General features: G+C 43.5%; 1 protein-coding gene across 1 annotated transcript in view; it reads right to left on the minus strand.

The window, feature by feature from the left end:
- Positions 1-23,931, minus strand: part of CTDP1 (CTD phosphatase subunit 1) — a 750,130-nt gene that overhangs the window by 405,175 nt on the left and 321,024 nt on the right. The window contains exon 8 of the mRNA XM_053715845.1: positions 15,760-16,806. Coding sequence (XP_053571820.1) covers positions 15,760-16,806 — 1,047 coding nt within the window. The remainder of the gene's footprint in view (positions 1-15,759; positions 16,807-23,931) is intronic.

The raw sequence follows: 23,931 nt of genomic DNA on the forward strand, positions 1-23,931 counted from the left end.
GTTTAAACACTTTAGGTCCAGAATCGAGCGAAGCGTACCCTCCTTCTTTGGGACCACAAAAAGGTTTGAGTAGTATCCCAGACCTCTTTCTGCCAGAGGTACTGTTACAATGACTCCCAGGGAGGAGATATCCCTCACGCACCCTAGAACGGCATCTCGTTTTTCTGGGTTTGAAGACAGGTTTGACAAGAGAAATCTGCCCCTGGGTGGATGAGATTTGAAACTTATCCTGTAACCCTTGGCAACGACTTCCAGAACCCAAGGGTCTTGCACGTCTCCCAGCAAAGCCTATACAAAGATAAATAGTCTGCCCCCCACACAATCCATTGACGGATCGGGGGGCCGCCCCATTCATGCCGATTTCGTCTCAGCGGGCTTCTTGTTCTGCTTGGATTTATTCCAAGATTGAGCTGGTTTCCAAGTTCCCTTAGACTTCGGAGGGCTGCTGACGTTGGGACTTATCTGAACGAAAGGGACAAAAATTAGGACCTTGCCCTTTAAATTTATTTTTCTTATCCTGCGGTAAGAAGGCACCCTTGCCCTCAGTGACCGTGGATATGATAGAGTCCAGAGCGGGACCAAAAAGAACCTTCCCCTTAAATGGAAGGGAAAGTAATCTAGATTTGGAAGTCATGTCAGCCGACCAAGACTTCAACCATAGAGCCCTATGGGTCAGAACAGAAAACAGAATTTATGCTTACCTGATAAATTACTTTCTCCAACGGTGTGTCCGGTCCACGGCGTCATCCATAACTTGTGGGAATATTGTCTTCCCCAACAGGAAATGGCAAAGAGCACAGCAAAAGCTGTCCATATAGTCCCTCCTAGGCTCCGCCCACCCCAGTCATTCGACCGACGGACAGGAGAAACCATAGGGTGCCGTGGTGACTGTAGTTAAAGAAAGAAATTAATCAAACCTGATTAAAAAAAACAGGGCGGGCCGTGGACCGGACACACCGTTGGAGAAAGCAATTTATCAGGTAAACATAAATTCTGTTTTCTCCAACATTGGTGTGTCCGGTCCACGGCGTCATCCATAACTTGTGGGAACCAATACCAAAGCTTTAGGACACGGATGAAGGGAGGGAGCCAATCAGGTTACCTAAACGGAAGGCACCACGGCTTGCAAAACCTCTCCCCCAAAAATAGCCTCCGAAGAAGCAAAAGTATCAAATTTGTAGAATTTGGCAAAAGTGTGCAGGGAAGACCAAGTCGCTGCCTTACATATCTGATCAACAGAAGCCTCGTTCTTGAAGGCCCATGTGGAAGCCACAGCCCTAGTAGAGTGAGCTGTGATGCGTTCGGGAGGCTGCCGTCCGGCAGTCTCATAAGCCAATCGGATGATGCTTTTCAGCCAAAAGGAAAGAGAGGTAGCAGTAGCTTTTTGACCTCTCCTCTTGCCAGAATAAACGAGAAACAGAGAAGACGTTTGTCTGAAATCCTTTGTTGCTTCTAAATAGAACTTTAAAGCACAAACTACATCTAAATTGTGTAACAAACGTTCCTTCTTTGAAACTGGATTCGGACATAAAGAAGGCACAACTATTTCCTGGTTAATATTCTTGTTGGAAACAACCTTTGGAAGGAAACCAGGTTTAGTACGCAAAACAACCTTATCTGAATGGAACACCAGATAGGGCGGATTACACTGCAGAGCAGATAACTCAGAAACTCTTCTAGCAGAAGAAATAGCAACCAAAAACAGAACTTTCCAAGATAACATCTTGATATCTATGGAATGTAGAGGTTCAAACGGAACCCCTTGAAGAACTGAAAGAACTAAGTTCAGACTCCAGGGAGGAGTCAAAGGTCTGTAAACAGGCTTGATCCTGACCAAAGCCTGAACAAAAGCTTGAACATCTGGCACAGCTGCCAGTCGTTTGTGTAACAAGACAGATAAAGCAGAAATCTGTCCCTTTAAAGAACTCGCTGATAATCCCTTATCCAAACCTTCTTGAAGAAAAGAAAGGATCCTAGGAATTTTGATCTTACTCCATGAGAATCCCTTGGATTCACACCAACAGATATATCTTTTCCATATTTTATGGTAAATTTTTCTAGTTACAGGTTTTCTGGCTTGTACCAGAGTATCTATCACAGAATCCGAAAATCCACGCTTTGATAAAATCAAGCGTTCAATTTCCAAGCCGTCAGCTGGAGGGAAACTAGATTTGGATGTTCGAATGGACCCTGTATTAGAAGATCCTGTCTCAAAGGTAGCTTCCATGGTGGAGCCGATGACATATTCACCAGGTCTGCATACCAAGTCCTGCGTGGCCACGCAGGAGCTATCAAGATCACCGAGGCCCTCATTCCTGGGAATGAGAGGAAACGGTGGAAACACATAAGCTAGATTGAAGGTCCAAGGTGCTACTAATGCATCCACTAGAGTCGCCTTGGGATCCCTGGATCTGGACCCGTAGCAAGGAACCTTGAAGTTCTGACGAGACGCCATCAGATCCATGTCTGGAATGCCCCACAATTGAGTCAACTGGGCAAATATCTCCGGGTGGAGTTCCCACTCCCCCGGATGGAATGTCTGACGACTCAGATAATCCGCCTCCCAGTTTTCCACTCCTGGGATGTGGATCGCAGATAGGTGGCAGGAGTGATCCTCCGCCAATTTTATGATTTTGGTCACTTCTCTCATCGCCAGGGAACTCCTTGTTCCCCCCTGATGGTTGATGTAAGCAACAGTCGTCATGTTGTCTGATTGGAATCTTATGAATCTGGCCTTTGCTAGTTGAGGCCAAGCCCTGAGAGTATTGAATATCGCTCTCAGTTCCAGAATGTTTATCGGGAGAAGAGACTCTTCCCGAGACCATAGACCCTGAGCTTTCAGGGAGTCCCAGACCGCGCCCCAGCCTACTAGACTGGCGTCGGTCGTGACGATGACCCACTCTGGTCTGCGGAAGCTCATTCCCTGGGACAGGTGATCCTGGGTTAGCCACCAACGGAGTGAGTCTCTGGTCTTCTGATCTTCTTGAATCACTGGAGACAAGTCTGTATAGTCCCCATTCCACTGTTTGAGCATGCACAGTTGTAATGGTCTTAGATGAATTCGCGCAAAAGGAACTATGTCCATTGCTGCAACCATCAACCCTACTACTTCCATGCACTGAGCTATGGAAGGCCGTAGAACAGAGTGAAGAACTTGACAAGCGTTTAGAAGCTTTGACTTTCTGACATCTGTCAGGAAAATCTTCATTTCTAAAGAATCTATTATTGTCCCCAAGAAAGGGACTCTTGTCGACGGAGACAGGGAACTCTTTTCTATGTTCACCTTCCACCCGTGAGATCTGAGAAAGGCTAGAACAATGTCTGTGTGAGCCTTTGCTTTTGAAAGAGACGACACTTGAATTAGGATGTCGTCCAAGTAAGGTGCCACTGCAATGCCCCTTGGTCTTAGAACCGCTAGAAGGGACCCAAGCACCTTTGTGAAAATCCTTGGAGCAGTGGCTAGCCCGAATGGGAAAGCCACAAACTGGTAATGTTTGTCCAGAAAGGCGAATCTTAGGAACTGATGATGATCTTTGTGGATAGGAATATGTAGATACGCATCCTTTAGATCCACGGTAGTCATAAATTGACCCTCCTGGATTGAAGGTAAAATCGTTCGAATAGTTTCCATTTTGAACGATGGCACTCTGAGAAATTTGTTTAGAATCTTTAAATCCAGAATTGGTCTGAAAGTTCCCTCTTTTTTGGGAACTACAAACAGATTCGAGTAAAACCCCATTCCTTGTTCCACAGTTGGAACTGGGTGTATCACTCCCATTGTTAACAGGTCTTCTACACAATGTAAGAATGCCTGTCTCTTTATTTGGTTTGAAGATAAGTGAGACATGTGGAACCTTCCCCTTGGGGGTAGTTCCTTGAATTCCAGAAGATAACCCTGAGAAACTATTTCTAGTGCCCAGGGATCCTGAACATCTCTTGCCCAAGCCTGAGCGAAGAGAGAGAGAGTCTGCCCCCTACTAGATCCGGTCCCGGATCGGGGGCTACTCCTTCATGCTGTTTTGGTAGCAGCAGCAGGCTTCTTGGCCTGCTTACCCTTGTTCCAGCCTTGCATCGGTTTCCAAGCTGGTTTGGTTTGCGAAGCATTACCCTCTTGTCTAGAGGCTGCAGAGTTGGAGGCCGGTCCGTTCCTGAAATTGCGAAAGGAACGAAAATTAGACTTATTCTTGGCCTTGAAAGGCCTATATTGTGGGAGAGCGTGGCCCTTACCCCCAGTGATGTCTGAGATAATCTCTTTCAATTCTGGCCCAAAAAGGGTTTTACCCTTGAAAGGGATATTAAGCAATTTTGTCTTGGAAGATACATCCGCTGACCAAGACTTTAGCCAGAGCGCTCTGCGCGCCACAATTGCAAACCCTGAATTTTTCGCCGCTAATCTAGCTAACTGCAAAGCGGCATCTAAAATAAAGGAATTAGCTAACTTAAGTGCGTGAATTCTGTCCATAACCTCCTCATACGAACCAGAACCACGCTGCTGTAGTGACAGGAATAATGCACGAAATAGGTTGCAGGAGGTAAGCTTGCTGTACAAAATCTTTTTAAGCAAACCCTCCAATTTTTTATCCATAGGATCTTTGAAAGCACAATTATCTTTGATAGGAATAGTAGTGCGCTTAGCTAGTGTAGAAACTGCCCCCTCGACCTTAGGGACTGTCTGCCATAAGTCCTTTCTGGGGTCGACCATAGGAAATAACTTCTTAAATATAGGAGGGGGGACAAAAGGTATGCCGGGCTCCTCCCACTCCTTATTCACTATGTCCGCCACCCGCTTGGGTATAGGAAAAGCGTCGGGGTGCACCGGAACCTCTAGGAACTTGTCCATCTTGCACAATTTTTTCTGGAATGACCAGGTTGTCACAATCATCCAGAGTAGATAGCACCTCCTTAAGCAGTGCGCGGTGATGCTCTAATTTAAATTTAAATGTCACAACATCAGGTTCTGCCTGTTGAGAAATTCTACCTGAATCAGAAATTTCCCCGTCTGACAAAACCTCCCTCATGGCCACTTCAGATTGGTGTGAGGGTATGACAGAGCAATTATCATCAGCGCCCTCCTGCTCTACAGTGTTTAAAACAGAGCAATCGCGCTTTCTCTGAAATGCAGGCATTTTGGATAAAATATTTGCTATGGAGTTATCCATTACTGCCGTCAATTGTTGCATAGTAACAAGCATTGGCGCACTAGAAATACTAGGGGTCTCCTGCGTGGGCAAAACTGGTGTAGACACAGAAGGAGATGATGTAGAACTATGTCTACTCCCTTCATCTGATGAATCATCTTGGGCAACTTTACTATCTGTGGCAATACTGTCCTTACTTTGTTTGGACGCTATGGCACAATTATCACACAATTTTGAAGGGGGAGACACATTGGCTTCCATACATACAGAACATAGTTTATCTGAAGGCACAGACATGTTAAACTGGCTTAAACTTGTCATAAAATACAAAAACCGTTTTAAAACAAAACCGTTACTGTCTCTTTAAATTTTAAACCGGGCACACTTTTTTACTGAATATGTGAAAAACTATGAAGCAATTTCTAAATTTTAACCAAATTTTCACCACAGTGTCTTAAAGCATTCAAAACATTGCACCCCAAATTTCAGACCTTTAACCCTTAAAATGAGCCGTTTACAGTTTTAACCCCTCTACAGTCCCAGTTACAGCCTTTGCTACAAACCCAGGGGAGTATACGATACCAAATGAAGCCTTCTAGGAACCTTTTCAACTACTTCCAGACCCACACATATGCAGCTGTATGTCCAGCTCTCAAAAGTAACTGCGCAGCAATGGCGCGAAAATGAGGCTCTGCCTACTACATAGAAGGCCCTTCCTGTCCAAAGTTATGAAGTGTGAATTTCAACATCAAGCTGTATAAAATGCCCAAATAAAGCAATCGATCTAGCCCATAAAAGTGTCTACCAGTTTTATAGCCCATATTAAGTCCTTTATTCTGTTTGAGACTAAGAAAATGGCTTACCGGTCCCCATGATGGGGAAAATGACAGCCTTCCAGCATTACTCAGTCTTGTTAGAAATATGGCTAGTCATACCTTAAGCAGAAAAGTCTGCTAACTGTTTCCCCCAACTGAAGTTATCTCATCTCAACAGTCCTATTTGGAAACATCAAACGATTTTAGTTACTGCTGCTAAAATCATATTCCTCTCACAAACATAACTCCATCTTTTTCTGTTTCAGAGTAAATAGTACATACCAGCACTATTTTAAAATAACAAACTCTTGATAGTAGAATAAAAAACTACAACTAAACACCACATACTCTTCACCATCTCCATGGAGATGCTGCTTGTTCAGCGGCAAAGAGAATGACTGGGGTGGGCGGAGCCTAGGAGGGACTATATGGACAGCTTTTGCTGTGCTCTTTGCCATTTCCTGTTGGGGAAGAGAATATTCCCACAAGTTATGGATGACGCCGTGGACCGGACACACCAATGTTGGAGAAAAGCCTGATGTCTTAGCATTCAAGTGGATAATCTGCATATTTGCATCACAAATAAAGGAATTAGCAACCCTCAAGGCCTTAATTCTTTCCTGGATCTCATCGAGGGGAGTTTTCACCTCGATCATTTCCAACAGAGTCACACCAATAGGTAGCGGAACCAGCCACCACAGCAACCGCCGATGCAGGCTGAAATAAAAATCCTATGTGCTGAAACATTTTTCTTAACAGAGTTTCCAGCTTCTTATACATGGGCTCCTTAAATGACGAACTATCCTCGAGCGTGATAGTGGGGCGCTTAGCCAGCGTGGAGATAGCTCCATCCACTTTAGGGACAGACCCCCAGATCTCTAGTTGGGAGTCAGGAACCAGAAACAGTTTCTTAAAAGGAAGAAGGGGAAAAAAGAGGATACAAGACTTTCCCATTCATTAATATTCGCCATCTTTACGGGAACCGGGAAAGTTTGTGGCACCACCCTGTCCTCATAAACCTTATCAAGCTTAGGAATAGAAGGTTCCTCAGGTAACTTGGGTTCTGGAACCTCTAACGTAGCCAGCACTTCCTTCAACAGAAAGCGTAAGTGCTCTATCATGAATCTAAAATCTGGCTCCTCCGCAGTCGGAGGTCTAGAGGCAGCAGATTCCGACCCAGACAGAGCCTTCTCTGAAGTATCAGAGGCGACTTCATCAGCGGATAATCAGATAAGGCAAACAAGTTGGTAGATGACCCCTGGGAAGGATAGCAGTATTTAACCTGTCACTTGCGCTTAGCAGGGCGAGGTAAAGCACTAAAGGCTGCAGGCACTGCCATTTGCAACTGTTTAGAAAAGTCTGGCGGTAAGAGGGCCCCTCCCGAATGAGGATTAGTAGTGCAATGGGGAGCTGCATGTGTAATAGGAGATGATTGCAGGGTACGCACTTTGCGGGACAGAGACCCCTCAGAGGTGTACGGCTCAGTGGTACTAAACATTTTGTTCTTTTTAGATATCATTACTTTATCAAGACATGTGGAACATAATTGAGCAGGTGGGTATACCGTAGCCTCCTCACAATAAAAACCGGTATTAGACTTAGGTTAAGAGGGAGTACCCTTTAACGTATCAGAGTCCTCCATAGCTTGCGCATGTACGATGTACTACAGAAAAAATAAATGGCACCTTTATACCCCAAATGGCCGGGGCACTCACCACCTCCTATAACCCAGGTCCCAGAGAGAAACCGCTTTGTCTCCTGTAAACCGCACTGTCAGAAAAAGGAAGTCTATGAAGCCACACCCACTCACGTGGAGTGCCATGCAGGACCGCCCCTGCTTCAGGAAGAAAGCGGGCCAAACTTACGGGCTGCGCAGTTATCCAAAACGAAAGTCTAACCTGAATGTTCACACATCTGGCAGAGCCTCATCTCACACATTTTGCAGCATAAAACATAATAAAGAAAATCCTGTATAAATCCCCCCTGTTCAATAATCCCCTTCCGGAGATATTAACCCTCGATTCCATACAGATAAAGGAGTCCCATTGTGACCCTGTCTTCTTACGTTATCATATGAGATAAAATGAAACAATCTTACCGGAATCGTCGCCGTGGAACAGATACACAACCTCTCAAGTTTGACAGCCTTGTAGCATTGCACCTGACATGGACTTGAGTGATTGAGTGATAGAAGCAGTGAAACTCGTCAACACTGATTGCTTAGGAGTTGGTTTCGCAGAAAGACTCTCCCTGCATCTCCAGACCCTAACATTCGTACATGCACTCACTGAGAGGCTGACAAGACCACTTAAAACTCCAGTGCCATAGCAAAGAGTACTACCCTCCATAAGAGACTACTCCGACACTTTTCTGACATCCTCCTGTGAAGAAAGGCAAAGAATGACAGGGAATGAGGGGAGTGGGGGAGGTATTTAAGCCTTTGGCTGGGGTGTCTTTGCCTCCTCCTGGTGGCCAGGTTCTGAATTCCCACTAGTAAGGAATGAAGACGTGGACTCTCCTAATATTAGGATGAAAAATAAACTGGCACAGTATAAGATGAATAACGCTGTAGCCAATTGTAACGCTCCCCCTTTGCTTGAAGCCAAAGGGGGCGCATTAATATTGACTACAATGTGATTCTTCATTTTACACTGAAATAGACTATGCATTGCGGCGGAGGATTTATATAATTTAGCGTCTGCAATGATTTTAATCAATGAAAGTGTCCTTCATTTACTTTTTTATTACAAATGTTGTTGAGTATCGTTAACCTTTACAAATCACTTTAAAATTGACCCCAGCTGTGCATGCTACCTGCCACAGTTATGGCCATAAACATGTGTTGTTTAAAGATGCTTACTGCCATATTGATAGAAGGTTTCATGCACTTTAAAAGTGAATAGAGCAGTAAACACTGTTATAGGAAGCATTTTAAGAAGTGAAAGTACGTTAAAAAATGTTTATTTTCTAAAGGGATATCAAAACCAAAAAAAAGTTTTTTGTGATTCACACAGAGCATACAATAAAAAAAATAATAAAAAAAAACATAATTTATGCTTACCTGATAAATTTATTTCTCTTGTAGTGTAATCAGTCCACGGGTCATCCATTACTTATGGAATATATCTCTTCCTAAAAGGAAGTTGCAAGAGGATCACCCAAGCAGAGCTGCTATATAGCTCCTCCTCTCACATGTCATATTCAGTCATTCGACCAAAACCAGACGAGAAAGGAGAAACCATAGGGTGCAGTGGTGACTGGAGTTTAATTAAAATTTAGATCTGCCTTAAAGACAGGGCGGGCCGTGGACTGACTACACTACAAGAGAAATAAATTTATCAGGTAAGCATAAATTATGTTTTCTCTTGTTAAGTGTAGTCAGTCCACGGGTCATCCATTACTTATGGAATACCAATACCAAAGCTAAAGTACACGGATGAAGGGAGGGACAAGGCAGGAACCTTAAACAGAAGGAACCACTGCCTGAAGCACCTTTCTCCCAAAAATAGCCTCCGAAGAAGCAAAAGTGTCAAATTTGTAAAATTTTGAAAAAGTGTGAAGTGAAGACCAAGTTGCAGCCTTGCAAATCTGTTCAACAGAGGCCTCATTTTTAAAGGCCCAGGTGGAAGCCACAGCTCTAGTAGAATGAGCTGTAATCCTTTCAGGAGGCGGCTGTCCAGCAGTCTCATAGGCTAAACGTATTATGCTACGAAGCCAAAAAGAGAGAGAGGTAGCTGAAGCCTTTTGACCTCTTCTCTGTCCAGAGTAAACGACAAACAGGTAAGAAGTTTGACGAAAATCTTTAGTTGCCTGCAAATAGAACTTCAGGGCACGGACTACGTCCAGATTATGCAAAAGTCGTTCCTTCTTTGAAGAAGGGTTAGGACACAGTGATGGAACAACAATCTCTTGATTGATATTCCTGTTAGTAACTACCTTAGGTAAGAACCCAGGTTTCGTACGCAGAACTACCTTGTCTGAATGAAAAATCAGATAAGGAGAATCACAATGTAAGGCAGATAACTCAGAGACTCTTCGAGCCGAGGAAATAGCCATCAAAAACAGAACCTTCCAGGATAACAGCTTGATATCAATGGAATGAAGGGGTTCAAATGGAACGCCTTGAAGAACGTTAAGAATTAAGTTTAAGCTCCACGGCGGAGCAACAGTCTTAAACACAGGCTTAATCCTAACTAAAGCCTGACAAAAAGCCTGAACGTCTGGAACTTCTGCCAGACGTTTGTGTAGAAGAATAGACAGAGCAGAAATCTGTCCCTTTAACGAACTAGCAGATAAGCCCTTTTCTAAACCCTCTTGTAGAAAAGCTAATATCCTAGGAATCCTAACCTTACTCCATGAGTAACTCTTGGATTCGCACCAATATAAATATTTACGCCATATCTTATGGTAAATTCTTCTGGTAACAGGCTTCCTAGCCTGTATTAAGGTATCAATAACCGACTCCGAGAAGCCACGCTTTGATAGAATCAAGCGTTCAATCTCCATGCAGTCAGCCTCAGAGAAATTAGATTTGGATGGTTGAAAGGACCCTGAATTAGAAGGTCCTGTCTCAGAGGCAGAGACCACGGTGGACAGGACGACATGTCCACTAGGTCTGCATACCAGGTCCTGCGTGGCCACGCAGGCGCTATCAGAATCACCGAAGCTCTCTCCTGTTTGATCTTGGCAATCAAACGAGGAAGCATCGGGAACGGTGGAAACACATAAGCCATGTTGAAGACCCAAGGGGCTGTCAGAGCATCTATCAGCACCGCTCCGGGGTCCCTGGACCTGGATCCGTAACAAGGAAGCTTGGCGTTCTGGCGAGACGCCATGAGATCCAGATCTGGTTTGCCCCAACGATGAATCAGTTGAGCGAAGACCTCCGGATGAAGTTCCCACTCCCCCGGATGAAAAGTCTGGCGACTTAGAAAATCCGCCTCCCAGTTCTCCACGCCTGGGATGTAGATCGCCGACAGGTGGCAAGAGTGAGACTCTGCCCAGCGAATTATCTTTGAGACTTCCAACATCGCTAGGGAACTTCTGGTTCCCCCTTGATGGTTGATGTAAGCCACAGTCGTGATGTTGTCCGACTGAAATCTGATGAACCTCAGAGTTGCTAACTGAGGCCAAGCTAGGAGAGCATTGAATATTGCTCTTAATTCCAGAATATTTATTGGGAGGAGTTTCTCCTCCTGAGTCCATAGTCCCTGAGCCTTCAGGGAGTTCCAGACTGCGCCCCAGCCTAGAAGGCTGGCGTCTGTTGTTACAATCGTCCAATCTGGCCTGCGAAAGGTCATCCCCTTGGACAGATGTGGCCGAGAAAGCCACCATAGAAGAGAATCTCTGGTCTCTTGATCCAGATTTAGCAGGGGGGACAAATCTGAGTAATCCCCATTCCACTGACTTAGCATGCACAATTGCAGCGGTCTGAGATGCAGGCGCGCAAATGGTACTATGTACATTGCCGCTACCATTAAGCCGATTACTTCCATGCACTGAGCTACTGACGGGTGTGGAATGGAATGAAGGACACGGCAAGCATTTAGAAGTTTTGATAACCTGGCCTCCATCAGGTAAATTTTCATCTCTACAGAATCTATAAGAGTCCCTAGAAAGGGAACCCTTGTAAGTGGTAATAGAGAACTCTTTTCCACGTTCACCTTCCACCCATGCGACCTCAGAAATGCCAGAACTATCTCTGTATGAGACTTGGCAGTTTGAAAACTTGACGCTTGTATCAGAATGTCGTCTAGGTACGGAGTCACCGCTATGCCTCGCGGTCTTAGTACCGCCAGAAGTGAGCCCAGAACTTTTGTAAAGATTCTTGGAGCCGTAGCTAATCCGAAGGGAAGAGCTACAAACTGGTAATGCCTGTCTAGGAAAGCAAATCTTAGGTACCGATAATGATCCTTGTGAATCGGTATGTGAAGGTAGGCATCCTTTAAGTCCACTGTGGTCATGTACTGACCCTCTTGGATCATGGGAAGGATGGTTCGAATAGTTTCCATTTTGAATGATGGAACTCTTAGGAATTTGTTTAGGATTTTTAAGTCCAAGATTGGTCTGAAGGTTCCCTCTTTCTTGGGAACCACAAATAGATTTGAATAGAATCCTTGCCCGTGTTCCGTCCGCGGAACTGGGTGGATCACCCCCATTAGTAAGAGGTCTTGTACACAGCGTAGAAACGCCTCTTTCTTTATTTGGTTTGCTGATAACCTTGAAAGATGAAATCTCCCTCGTGGAGGAGAAGTTTTGAAGTCCAGGAGATATCCCTGAGATATGATCTCCAACGCCCAGGGATCCTGGACATCTCTTGCCCAAGCCTGGGCGAAGAGAGAAAGTCTGCCCCCCACTAGATCCGTTTCCGGATAGGGGGCCCTCTCTTCATGCTGTCTTAGGGGCAGCAGCAGGTTTCTTGGCCTGCTTGCCCTTGTTCCAGGACTGGTTAACTTTCCAGCCCTGTCTGTAACGAGCAACAGCTCCTTCCTGTTTTGGAGCGGAGGAAGTTGATGCTGCTCCTGCCTTGAAGTTACGAAAGGCACGAAAATTAGACTGTTTGGCCTTTGATTTGGCCCTGTCCTGAGGTAGAGCATGGCCCTTACCTCCCGTAATGTCAGCTATAATTTCTTTCAAGCCGGGCCCGAATAAGGTCTGCCCTTTGAAAGGAATATTAAGCAATTTAGATTTAGAAGTCACGTCAGCTGACCAGGATTTAAGCCATAGCGCTCTGCGCGCTTGGATGGAGAATCCGGAGTTCTTAGCCGTAAGTTTGGTTAAATGTACGACGGCATCAGAAACAAATGCGTTAGCTAGCTTAAGTGCTTTAAGCTTGTTCATAATTTCATCCAATGGAGCTGTGCGAATGGCCTCTTCCAGAGACTCAAACCAGAATGCCGCCGCAGCAGTGACAGGCGCAATGCATGCAAGGGGCTGTAAGATAAAACCTTGTTGAACAAACATTTTCTTAAGGTAACCCTCTAATTTCTTATCCATTGGATCTGAAAAGGCACAACTATCCTCCACCGGGATAGTGGTACGCTTAGCTAAAGTAGAAACTGCTCCCTCCACCTTAGGGACCGTCTGCCATAAGTCTCGTGTGGTGGTGTCTATAGGAAACATTTTCCTAAATATGGGAGGAGGGGAAAAAGGCACACCAGGTCTATCCCACTCCTTGCAAATAATCTCTGTAAGCCTTTTAGGTATAGGAAACACGTCAGTACACACCGGTACCGCATAGTATCTATCCAACCTACATAATTTTTCTGGAATTGCAACCGTGTTACAATCATTCAGAGCCGCTAATACCTCCCCTAGCAATATGCGGAGGTTCTAAAGCTTAAATTTAAAATTAGAAATCTCTGAATCCAGTCTCCCTGGATCAGATCCGTCACCCACAGAATGAAGCTCTCCGTCTTCATGTTCTGCAAACTGTGACGCAGTATCTGACATGGCTCTCACCTCATCCGCGCGCTCTGTCCTTAACACAGAGCTATCGCGCTTGCCTCTTAATTCTGGCAATTTAGATAATACTTCTGTCATAACAGTAGCCATGTCTTGCAAAGTGATTTGTAAGGGCCTCCCTGATGTACTTGGCGCCACAAAATCACGCACCTCCTGAGCGGGAGGCGAAGGTACTGACACGTGAGGAGAGTTAGTCGGCATAACTTCCCCCTCGTTGTCTGGTGATAATATCTTTACATGTAAAGATTGACTTTTATTTAAAGTAACATCAATGCAATTAGTACACAAATTTCTATTGGGCTCCACATTGGCCTTTAAACATAGTGAACAAAGAGATTCATCTGAGTCAGACATGTTTAAACAGACAAGCAATGAGACTAGCATGCTTGGAAATACTTTTCTAAATAAATTTACAAGCAATATAAAAAACGCTACTGTGCCTTTAAGAAGCACAAAAAGCTGTCACAGTTGAAATAACAATGAACCAAAATAGTTATAGCAACCAATTTTTCACAGTAAATGTATTAAGTTAGCAAAGGATTGCACCCACCAGCAAATGGATGATTAACCCCTTAATACCCAAAAACGGAAAACAATTTAATAATTAACGTTTTTAACACAGTCAAAACACACTGTCACAGGTCTGCTGTGACTGATTACCTCCCTCAAAATGAATTTTGAAGACCCCTGAGCTCTCTAGAGACGATCTGGATCATGGAGGATGAAGTAGACAGATTGTGACTGAATTTTTACTGCGCAAAAAAGCGCTAAAATAGGCCCCTCCCACTCATATTACAACAGTGGGGAAGCTAAGATAACTTTCTATGCAGAAAACAAAGATGGCCATGTGGTAAAAATCATGCCCCAATAAGTTTTATCACCAAGTACCTCACAAAAAACGATTAACATGCCATTAAACGTTTTGAACATACATTTTAAAAGTTATGAAGTGTTATTAATAAGCCTGCTACCAGTCGCTTTCACTGCAGTTAAGGATCATACATTATTTCAGTATTAACAGTATTTTCAGAGTCAATTCCATTCCTTAGAAAAATACATTCAGTGTACACACACTCATCAGCCTAATACCAGTCGCTATCACTGCATTTAAGGCTGAACTTACGTTACATTGGTATCAGCAGTATTTTCTCAGTCAATTCCATTCCTCAGAAAAATAATTTACTGCACATACCTCGTTTGCAGGGGGGCCCTGCATGCTATTCCCCTTTTCTGAAGTTACCTCACTCCTCAGATGAGAACAGCCAGTGGATCTTAGTTACGTCTGCTAAGATCATAGAAAACGCAGGCAGATTCTTCTTCTAATGCTGCCTGAGAACAAACAGCACACTCCGGTGCCATTTAAAATAACAAACTTTTGATTGAAGAAATAAACTAAGTTAAAAAACACCACAGACCTCTCACAACGACCTATCTTTAGTTAGGCTGCAAGAGAATGACTGAATATGACATGTGAGGGGAGGAGCTATATAGCAGCTCTGCTTGGGTGATCCTCTTGCAACTTCCTGTTAGGAAGAGATATATTCCATAAGTAATGGATGACCCGTGGACTGACTACACTGAACAAGAGAAAAAGGTTTTCAATTTACTTCTATAATCAAATTTGCTTCGTTCCCATTATATTCTTTTTTGAAGAGATACCTAGGTAGGCACCTGGAGCACTTCATGGCAGGAAATAGTGCTGCCATATAGTGCTCCAGAAATGGGCAGGCTGCAAAGCTTATGTCCCTGCTTTTCAACAAAAGATACCAAGTGAACAATAATAATAATAATAATAATATAAGTAAATTAGAATTCAGTTTAAAATTGCATGCTCTATCCTATCATGAAAGAAAAATTATGTGTTTTTTTTTAACCTTTAAAGGACCAGTCAAGACAGTAGATTTGCATAATCAACAAATGCAAGATAACAAGACAATGCAAGTCTGAACTTCAAATGATTAGTAGATTTTTTTTCTGACAATTTTAAAAGGTATGTCTTTTTCCACTCCCCTTGTACCATGTGATAGCCATCAGTCAATCACAAATGCATACATGTACCATGTGACAGCCATCAGCCATTCACAAATGCATACACACTTATTCTTACACATGCTCAGGAGCTGGTGACTCAAAAAGTTTAAATATAAAAAGACTGCACATTTAATTAATGGAAGTAAATTGGAAAGTTGTTTAAAATGGCATGCTCTATCTGAATAATAAAAGTTTAATTTTGATTGAGTGTCCCTTTAAGCCTGACTACACAATAATGTCAAATATATAAAAGATATAGAATATGTCATTTATAATAATTTTGTATTGAGCAACAATCATAGTCTTCTTACCTGCCCTTGCTGCAATAAGATGTGTCACCCTGTCAGGGTCATCAGGATTTAAGATCAGATTCTTACTGATCTTTGCTCCTAACGCCCTAGCATGATAATGTTCTCGAGTTCTCTCTACTGGATAGTTTGTGGGATGAAGGCCACTGAATGCAATGATAGCATTTTCCAACACCTTGCTTTTAAGTTCTGGTACTATATTACGTATATCTGGCATCTCATCAACCTCTTTTTTCAAAAAACGCTCATATTTGGCATAGTAATCTGTATGTACCCTCACTAGTATCTCTTCAAGGTAAATCAGATGATCATCTTCATCCAGATCATCGTTATCATCATCATCATCCTCTTCCATGCTTTGATCAAGCGATTCTCCCACAGTGATACCAGACTGTTCACTATTTTGAGATTCAGTTTCTATCTCCTTCTTATCTACACAACCATTGCCTAGGTCACAAAGGCTATCCTGCACTTCAACCTGAACTTCCATATCATCAACTGCTACAGACTTATCTTCCAGTTGGGGTGTATGACTGTTAGCACCAGAATGGTTTTCAGAGCAAAGTTTGTCAGAGCAGTCTTCAGTAAGATGCTCCTTTGAACATGAAGATTCTACCTCAAGCTTTTTAGATTTTCTCCAGGCTCTTTTGCCTTCATTTTCACTACCTGAAGAAGAGGATGGTGTTTTCTGAACATCTGATTCACTGTCACTATCACTGGACAAGTCAAAGTCTAGATCCTTTGATGCACCAGTTTTTGCCTGCACTTTGCCAACATCTTGTTCTAAAGAAGACAGTGTATCTGTACATTGTGCAACATTCTTACTATCTAAAACATTGGTTTGGTTTTCAGTGACATTGTCTTGTTCCAGTAGTCTATCATTGGTTTCACACTCCCTTTTTGAAAGTTCATTATTTCCCCCGTTGACCTCCTTTCGACATTTCCCAAAACCATTGCTTTGTTCCTCTGGAAGATCAACCTTTGACTGTTCACCATCTCGTACAAGAGACTCGGGCTCCTCTGACATTTCAGATGCTTTTGAACCACATACTATTGGGAGAAAAGATAATCCTGTTAAAATTTCATAATACGAACTCAAAAAAATAAATTAGAATATGACCTATAATAATAGCATGTCACATAGATATCAAGCATATTAATCATTCTCAGTGCAACCTATAGAAATTAATGGATAGCCAACAGACTAATTTCTAAAATATTTTTTTAATGCAGATAGGAGTGTTTCAAAAAGTTTTGTTTGTACTTTATGATACAAAATAATAAATTTACCCATAGAGCTTTTACCAGTCCCTATTATGTATTGTCATTTTTTACCTCATTTGATATAAACTAAACTATAGACTTTTAGCGGGCAAATTCATAGCTCACCAGTAATCACCATAAGATCATAATTGTAAAAAAAATACACACAACAGGAAGTTACATTGCCAAATGTCCACACTCTATAAGATACCTGAAACTAATCCCTTTTACTTAGAGACAGTATTTATGTTGAAACACATGAACAGCCAGGCAAAAGAAGATACCTATGGCAGAAAAACTACTCAGCAAGTGGATTTAAACTGTACTTGTTATGCAGCCAAAAACTTAAACTGCATCAGACACCAGAAACTAAGGATGTGCATTTGTCAGTTTCATTAGCTGCAAAATGTGGAACGGCAGTGGCCACTAGCGGCATTCAGTTTTCTTGGAGACGGATCTCTTCTTGTGAAAGTGTGACACACTAAAATCTGTGCAAATTCAAATCTTCATGTGTTGCACTTTCACAAGAAGAAATCTGGCTCTAAAAAGAGGTGAATGCCATGAGCAATGATATTTTGCATTCAGTAGCTAATAAAACTGCCTAATGCACATCCCTACCAGAAACTAAACTTATTAATAACTGAAAAAGTTTTGATTAGCCACAAAACTTAAATACCAATTTGCACACTGCTATAGCACACCAAAGAAAGACAGCAATTACTGCATTTCCAAAATGTTTCTAAGAATATAAGCAATGCTATTAGGAAGTCTAAACAGAAGCAAATATTGTATTGAAGAAACAAAGGTCAGTGCCCACTTGCAAAGTTGTCTGCCTACAAGAGTAAGGTAGTCATCTGACAATCATAGCTGTATGTGTGTAGTTAAAAAAAAATGGACTTGTTTTAATTAAACTAAGAACACGGATAAGAAGATTCAGCATTACGGAAAAAAATTATATATAATTTATGCTTACCTGATCAATTATTTTATTTCTTGGCAGTGAGAGACCATAAATTATTTCATAACCTATGGGAAATACTTCACCTGGCCACCCGGAGGAGGTAAAGACACCCCAAACAAAACATTAAATATCCCTTCCACTTCCCCTACCCTCTCAGCAGTTCAAGCCGAGGATAAGGTGCCAAGAGACTGCAGCCATTACAAAAATCAGGGGGGGGGGGGGGGGCGGGTATGTAAGGGTTTCTGGACTCACATTACCATGAAAGAAAATAAATTTATCAGGTAAGCATGAATTATATTTTCTTTCTAATGGCAGCGAGAGTCCATGAATTCATTCATATTCTATGGGAAACAAAAACCTAAGCTGTGGAGTCCATGAAAATTATTAGGGAGGGAAAGGTAGGGAACCAGGCACCACCGTTTGAAGAACCTTTCTCCCAAAAGATGCCTCAGCTCAAGCAAACATATGAAATTAAGACTAAGTAGCAGCCTTACAAATTTGTTCAACTGAAGCCTCATTGAGGAAGAAGACACTGCACAAGTGGAAAGTGCCATAATTTGAGATAGAGGCTGCTGACTCGCTTCTATATAAGCCATGCAAATCTAACTTCTGAGGAAAAATACAGAATTTATGCTTACCTGATAAATTACTTTCTCTTGCGGTGTATCCAGTCCACTGATTAATCCTTACTTGTGGGATATTCTCATTCCCTACATGAAGTGGCAAAGAGAGCACACAGCAGAGCTGTCCATATAGCTCCCCCTCCAGTCATTCGACCGAAGGCTAGGAGAAAAGGAGAAACCATAGGGTGCAGTGGTGACTGTAGTTTAAACAAAAATTTTTTTAACATGACTTAATTGCCAGGGCGGGCCATGGACTGGATACACCGCAAGAGAAAGTAATTTATCAGGTAAGCATAAATTCTGTTTTCTCTTGCAAGGTGTATCCAGTCCACGGATTCATCCTTACTTGTGGGATACCAATACCAAAGCTTTAGGACACGGATGAAGGGAGGGAACAAGACAGGTAACCTAAACGGAAGGCACCACTGCTTGCAAAACCTTTCTCCCAAAAATAGCCTCCAAAGAAGCAAAAGTATTGAATTTGTAAAATTTGGCAAACGTATGCAGTGAAGACCAAGTCGCTGCCTTACAAATCTGTTCAACAGAAGCCTCATTCTTGAAAGCCCATGTGGAAGCCACAGCTCTAGTGAAATGAGCTGTAATTTGTTCAGGAGGCTGCTGTCCAGCAGTCTCATAAGCAATTCGGATGATGCTTTTCAGCCAGAAGGAAAGAGAGGTAGCAGTCACTTTCTGACCTCTCCTTTTACCTGAATAAACGACAAACAAGGATGATGTTTGTCTGAAATCTTTAGTTGCTTGTAAATAGAGTTTCAAAGCACGAACCACATCAAGATTGTGTAATAGCCGTTCCTGCTTAGAAGCTGGATTAGGACACAGGGAAGGAACAATGATTTCCTGGTTAATATTCTTATTAGAAACAACCTTAGGAAGAAAACCAGGTTTGGTACGTAAAACAACCTTATCTGCATGGAACACCAGATAGGGTGAATTACACTGCAAAGCAGACAATTCAGAAACTCTTCGAGCAGAAGATATAGCTACCAAAAACAAAACTTTCCAAGATAATAACTTAATATCTATGGAATGTAAAGGTTCAAACGGAACCCCTTGAAGAACTGAAAGAACTAAATTTAGACTCCATGGCGGAGCAACTGGTTTATAGACAGGCTTGATTCTGAATAAAGCCTGAGCAAACGCTTGAACGTCTGGTACCTCCGCCAGACGCTTGTGTAAAAGAACAGACAGAGCAGATATCTTTCCCCTTAAGGAACTAGCTGACAAACCTTTCTCCAATCCTTCTTGGAGAAAAGACAATATCCTTGGAATCCTAATCTTACTCCACGAGTAACCCTTGGATTCACACCAACAAAGATATTTCCGCCATATCTTATGGTAAATTTTCCTGGTGACGCTTTCTAGCCTGAATCAGAGTATCTATAACTGATTCAAAGAAACCACGCTTAGATAGAATTAAGCGTTCAATCTCCAAGCAGTCAGCCGCAGAGAAACTAGATTTGGATGCTTGAATGGACCCTGTATTAGAAGATCCTGCCTCATTGGCAGTGTCCATGGCGGGACAGATGACATGTCCACTAGGTCTGCATACCAAGTCCTGCGTGGCCACGCAGGCTCTATCAGAATTACCGAAGCCTTCTCCTGCTTGATTCTGGCTACCAGACGAGAGAGAAGGGGAAACGGTGGAAAGACATAAGCTAGACTGAAGGACCAAGGCGCTACTAGAGCATCTATCAATGCCGCCTTGTGGTCCCTGGACCTGGATCCGTAGAGAGGAAGTTTGGAGTTCTGACGGGACGCCATCAGATCCAATTCTGGAATGTCCCATAGCTGGGTCAGCTGAGCAAAAACCTCCGGGTGGAGTTCCCACTCCCCCGGGTGAAAAGTCTGACGACTTAGAAAATCCGCCTCCCAGTTGTCTACTCCTGGGATGTGAATTGCAGATAGATGGCAGGAGTGATCCTCCACCCACCTGATTATTTTGGTGACTTCCTTCATCGCTAGGGAACTCTTTGTTCCCCCCTGATGATTGATATACGCCACAGTCGTGATGTTGTCCGACTGAAATCTGATGAATTTGGCCGCCGCTAGTTGAGGCCATGCCTGAAGCGAGTTGAATATCGCTCTCAGTTCCAAAATGTTTATCGGGGGAAGAGACTCTTCCCGAGACCATAAGCCCTGAGCTTTCACCGAGTCCCAGACCGCCCCCCAGCCTAACAGACTGGCATCGGTCGTTACAATGATCCACTCCGGTCTGCGGAAGCATATTCCCTGAGACAGGTGATCCTGAGACAACCACCAGAGAAGAGAGTCTTTGGTTTTCTGGTCCAGTTGTATTTGAGGAGACAAATCTGCATAATCTCCATTCCACTGTTTGAGCATGCACAGTTGCAGTGGTCTTAGATGTATTCGAGCAAAAGGGACTACGTCCATTGCCGCTACCGTTAATCCGATTACCTCCATGCACTGAGCTACAGATGGCCGAGGAATGGAATGAAGAACTCGGCAAGTAGTTAAAAGCTTTAATTTTCTGACCTCCGTCAGAAATATTTTCATTTCTACCGGTGTTCTTATTAGAAACCACTTTAGGAAGAAAACCAGGTTTGGTACGCAAAACCACCTTATCTGCATGGAACACCAGATAGGGTGAATTACACTGCAAAGCAGACAATTCAGAAACTCTTCGAGCAGAAGATATAGCTACCAAAAACAAAACTTTCCAAGATAATAACTTAATATCTATGGAATGTAAAGGTTCAAACGGAACCCCTTGAAGAACTGAAAGAACTAAATTTAGACTCCATGGAGGAGCCACAGGTTTATAGACAGGCTTGATTCTGACTAATGTCTGTACAAACGCTTGAACATCTGGTACTGCTGCCAGGCGCTTGTGTAAAAGGATCGACAGAGCAGATATATGCCCCTTTAAGGAACTAGCTGATAAACATTTCTCCAATCCTTCTTGGAGAAAAGACAATATTCTTGGAATCCTAATTTTACTCCACGAGTAACCCTTGGATTCACACCAACAAAGATATTTTCGCCATATCTTATGGTAAATTTTCCTGGTGACAGGTTTTCTAGCTTGGATCAGAGTATCTATGACTGATTCAGAGAACCCAGGCTTGGATAAAATGAAGCGTTCAATCTCCAAGCAGTCAGCTGCAGAGAAACTAGATTTGGATGCTTGAATGGACCCTGAATTAGAAGATCCTGCCTCATTGGCAGTGTCCGTGGTAGGACAGATGACATGTCCACTATGTCTGCATACCAAGACCTGCGTGGCCACGCAGGCGCTATCAGGATTACCGAGGCCTTCTCCTGTTTGATTCTGGCTACCAGCCGAGGAAGAAGAGGAAACAGTGAAAATACATAGGCCAGCTTGAAGGACCAAGGCGCTACTAGAGCATCTATCAATGCCGCCTTGGGGTCCCTGGACCTGGATCCGTAAAGAGGAAGTTTGGTGTTCTGACGGGACGCCATCAGATCCAACTTTGGAATGCCCCATAGCTGAGTCAGCTGAGCAAATACCTCCGGGTGGAGTTCCCACTCCCCCGGGTGAAAAGTCTGACGACTTAGGAAATCCGCTTCCCAGTTGTCCACTCCTGGGATGTGAATTGCAGATAGATGGCAAGAGTGATCCTCCGCCCATCTGATTATCTTGGTTACTTCTTTCATCGCTAATGAACTCTTCTTTCCTCCCTGATGATTTATGTATGCTACAGTCGTGATGTTGTCCGACTGAAATCTGATGAATTTGGCCGCCGCTAGTTGTGGCCATGCCTGGAGCGTGTTGAATCTCAGTTCCAAAATGTTTATCGGGAGAAGAGACTCTTCCCGAGACCAAAGGCCCTGAGCTTTCAGGGATCCCCAGACGCGCCCCAGCCTAACAGACTGGCGTCGGTCGTTACAATGATCCACTCCGGTCTGCGAAAGCACATTCCCTACGACAGGTGATCCTGAGACAACCACCAGAGAAGAGAATCTCTGGTTTTCTGGTCCAGTTGGATTTGAGGAGACAAATCTGCATAATCCCCATTCCACTGTTTGAGCATGCACAATTGCAGTGGCCTGAGATGAATTTGAGCAAAAGGGACTACGTCCATTGCTGCTACCATTAATCCGATAACCTCCATGCACTGAGCTACAGATGGCCGAGGAATGGAATGAAAAGCTCGGCAAGCGCTTAGAAGCTTTAACCTTCTGACCTCCGTCAGAAATATTTTCATTTCTACCGAGTCTATTAATGTTCCCAGGAAGGGAACCCTTGTGAGGGGGGACAGAGAACTCTTCGGTGTTCACCTTCCACCCGTGAGACCTTAGAAAGGCCAGAACAATATCCGTATGAGCCTTGGCTCTAGGAAAAGACGACGCCTGTATTAAGATGTCATCCAGATAAGGTGCTACTGCAATGCCCCGCGGCCTTAGGACCGCCAGAAGGGACCCTAGCACCTTTGTGAAAATTCTTGGAGCGGTGGCCAACCCGAAGGGAAGGGCCACAAACTGGTAATGCTTGTCCAGAAAAGCGAACCTTAGGAACTGATGGTGATCTTTGTGGATAGGAATATGAAGGTACGCATCCTTTAAATCCACGGTAGTCATATATTGACCTTCCTGGATCATTGGTAAGATTGTCCGAATGGTCTCCATCTTGAATGATGGAACTCTGAGGAATTTGTTTAGAATTTTTAGATCCAGGATTGGTCTGAAAGTTCCTTCCTTTTTGGGAACCACAAACAGGTTTGAGTAAAAACCCAGTCCTTGTTCTGTAATTGGGACTGGATATATCACTCCCATCTTGATTAGATCTTCTACACAGCGTAAGAACGCCTCTTTCTTTGTTGTGTCTGAAGAAAGACGAGAAATGTAGAACCTTCCCCTTGGAGGAGAGTCCTTGAATTCAAGAAGGTATCCCTGAGCAACTATCTCTAATGCCCAGGGATCGTGAACATCTCTTGCCCAAGCTTGAGCAAAGAGAGAGAGTCTGCCCCCTACCAGATCCGGTCCCGGATCGGGGGCTACCCCTTCATGCTGTCTTAGTAGCAGCTGCAGGCTTCTTGGCCTGTTTACCCTTGTTCCAGCCCTGAATAGGCTTCCAGGTTGCCTTGGGCTGTGGGGAGTTACCCTCTTGCTTTGCGGTCGCAAAGGTTGAAGCAGGACCGCTCCTGAAGTTGCGAAAGGAACAAAAATTAGCCTTGTTTTTAGCCTTAAAAGGCCTATCTTACGGGAGGGCATGGCCCTTTCCCCCAGTGATATCCGAAATAATCTCTTTCAATTCAGGCCCGAAAAGGGTCTTTCCCTTGAAAGGAATATTCAATAACTTAGTCTTAGATGACACATCGGCCGACCATT

Source organism: Bombina bombina, chromosome 5, assembly GCF_027579735.1.
Source record: "Bombina bombina isolate aBomBom1 chromosome 5, aBomBom1.pri, whole genome shotgun sequence".
In the NCBI taxonomy this organism is placed as follows: Eukaryota; Metazoa; Chordata; class Amphibia; order Anura; family Bombinatoridae; genus Bombina; species Bombina bombina.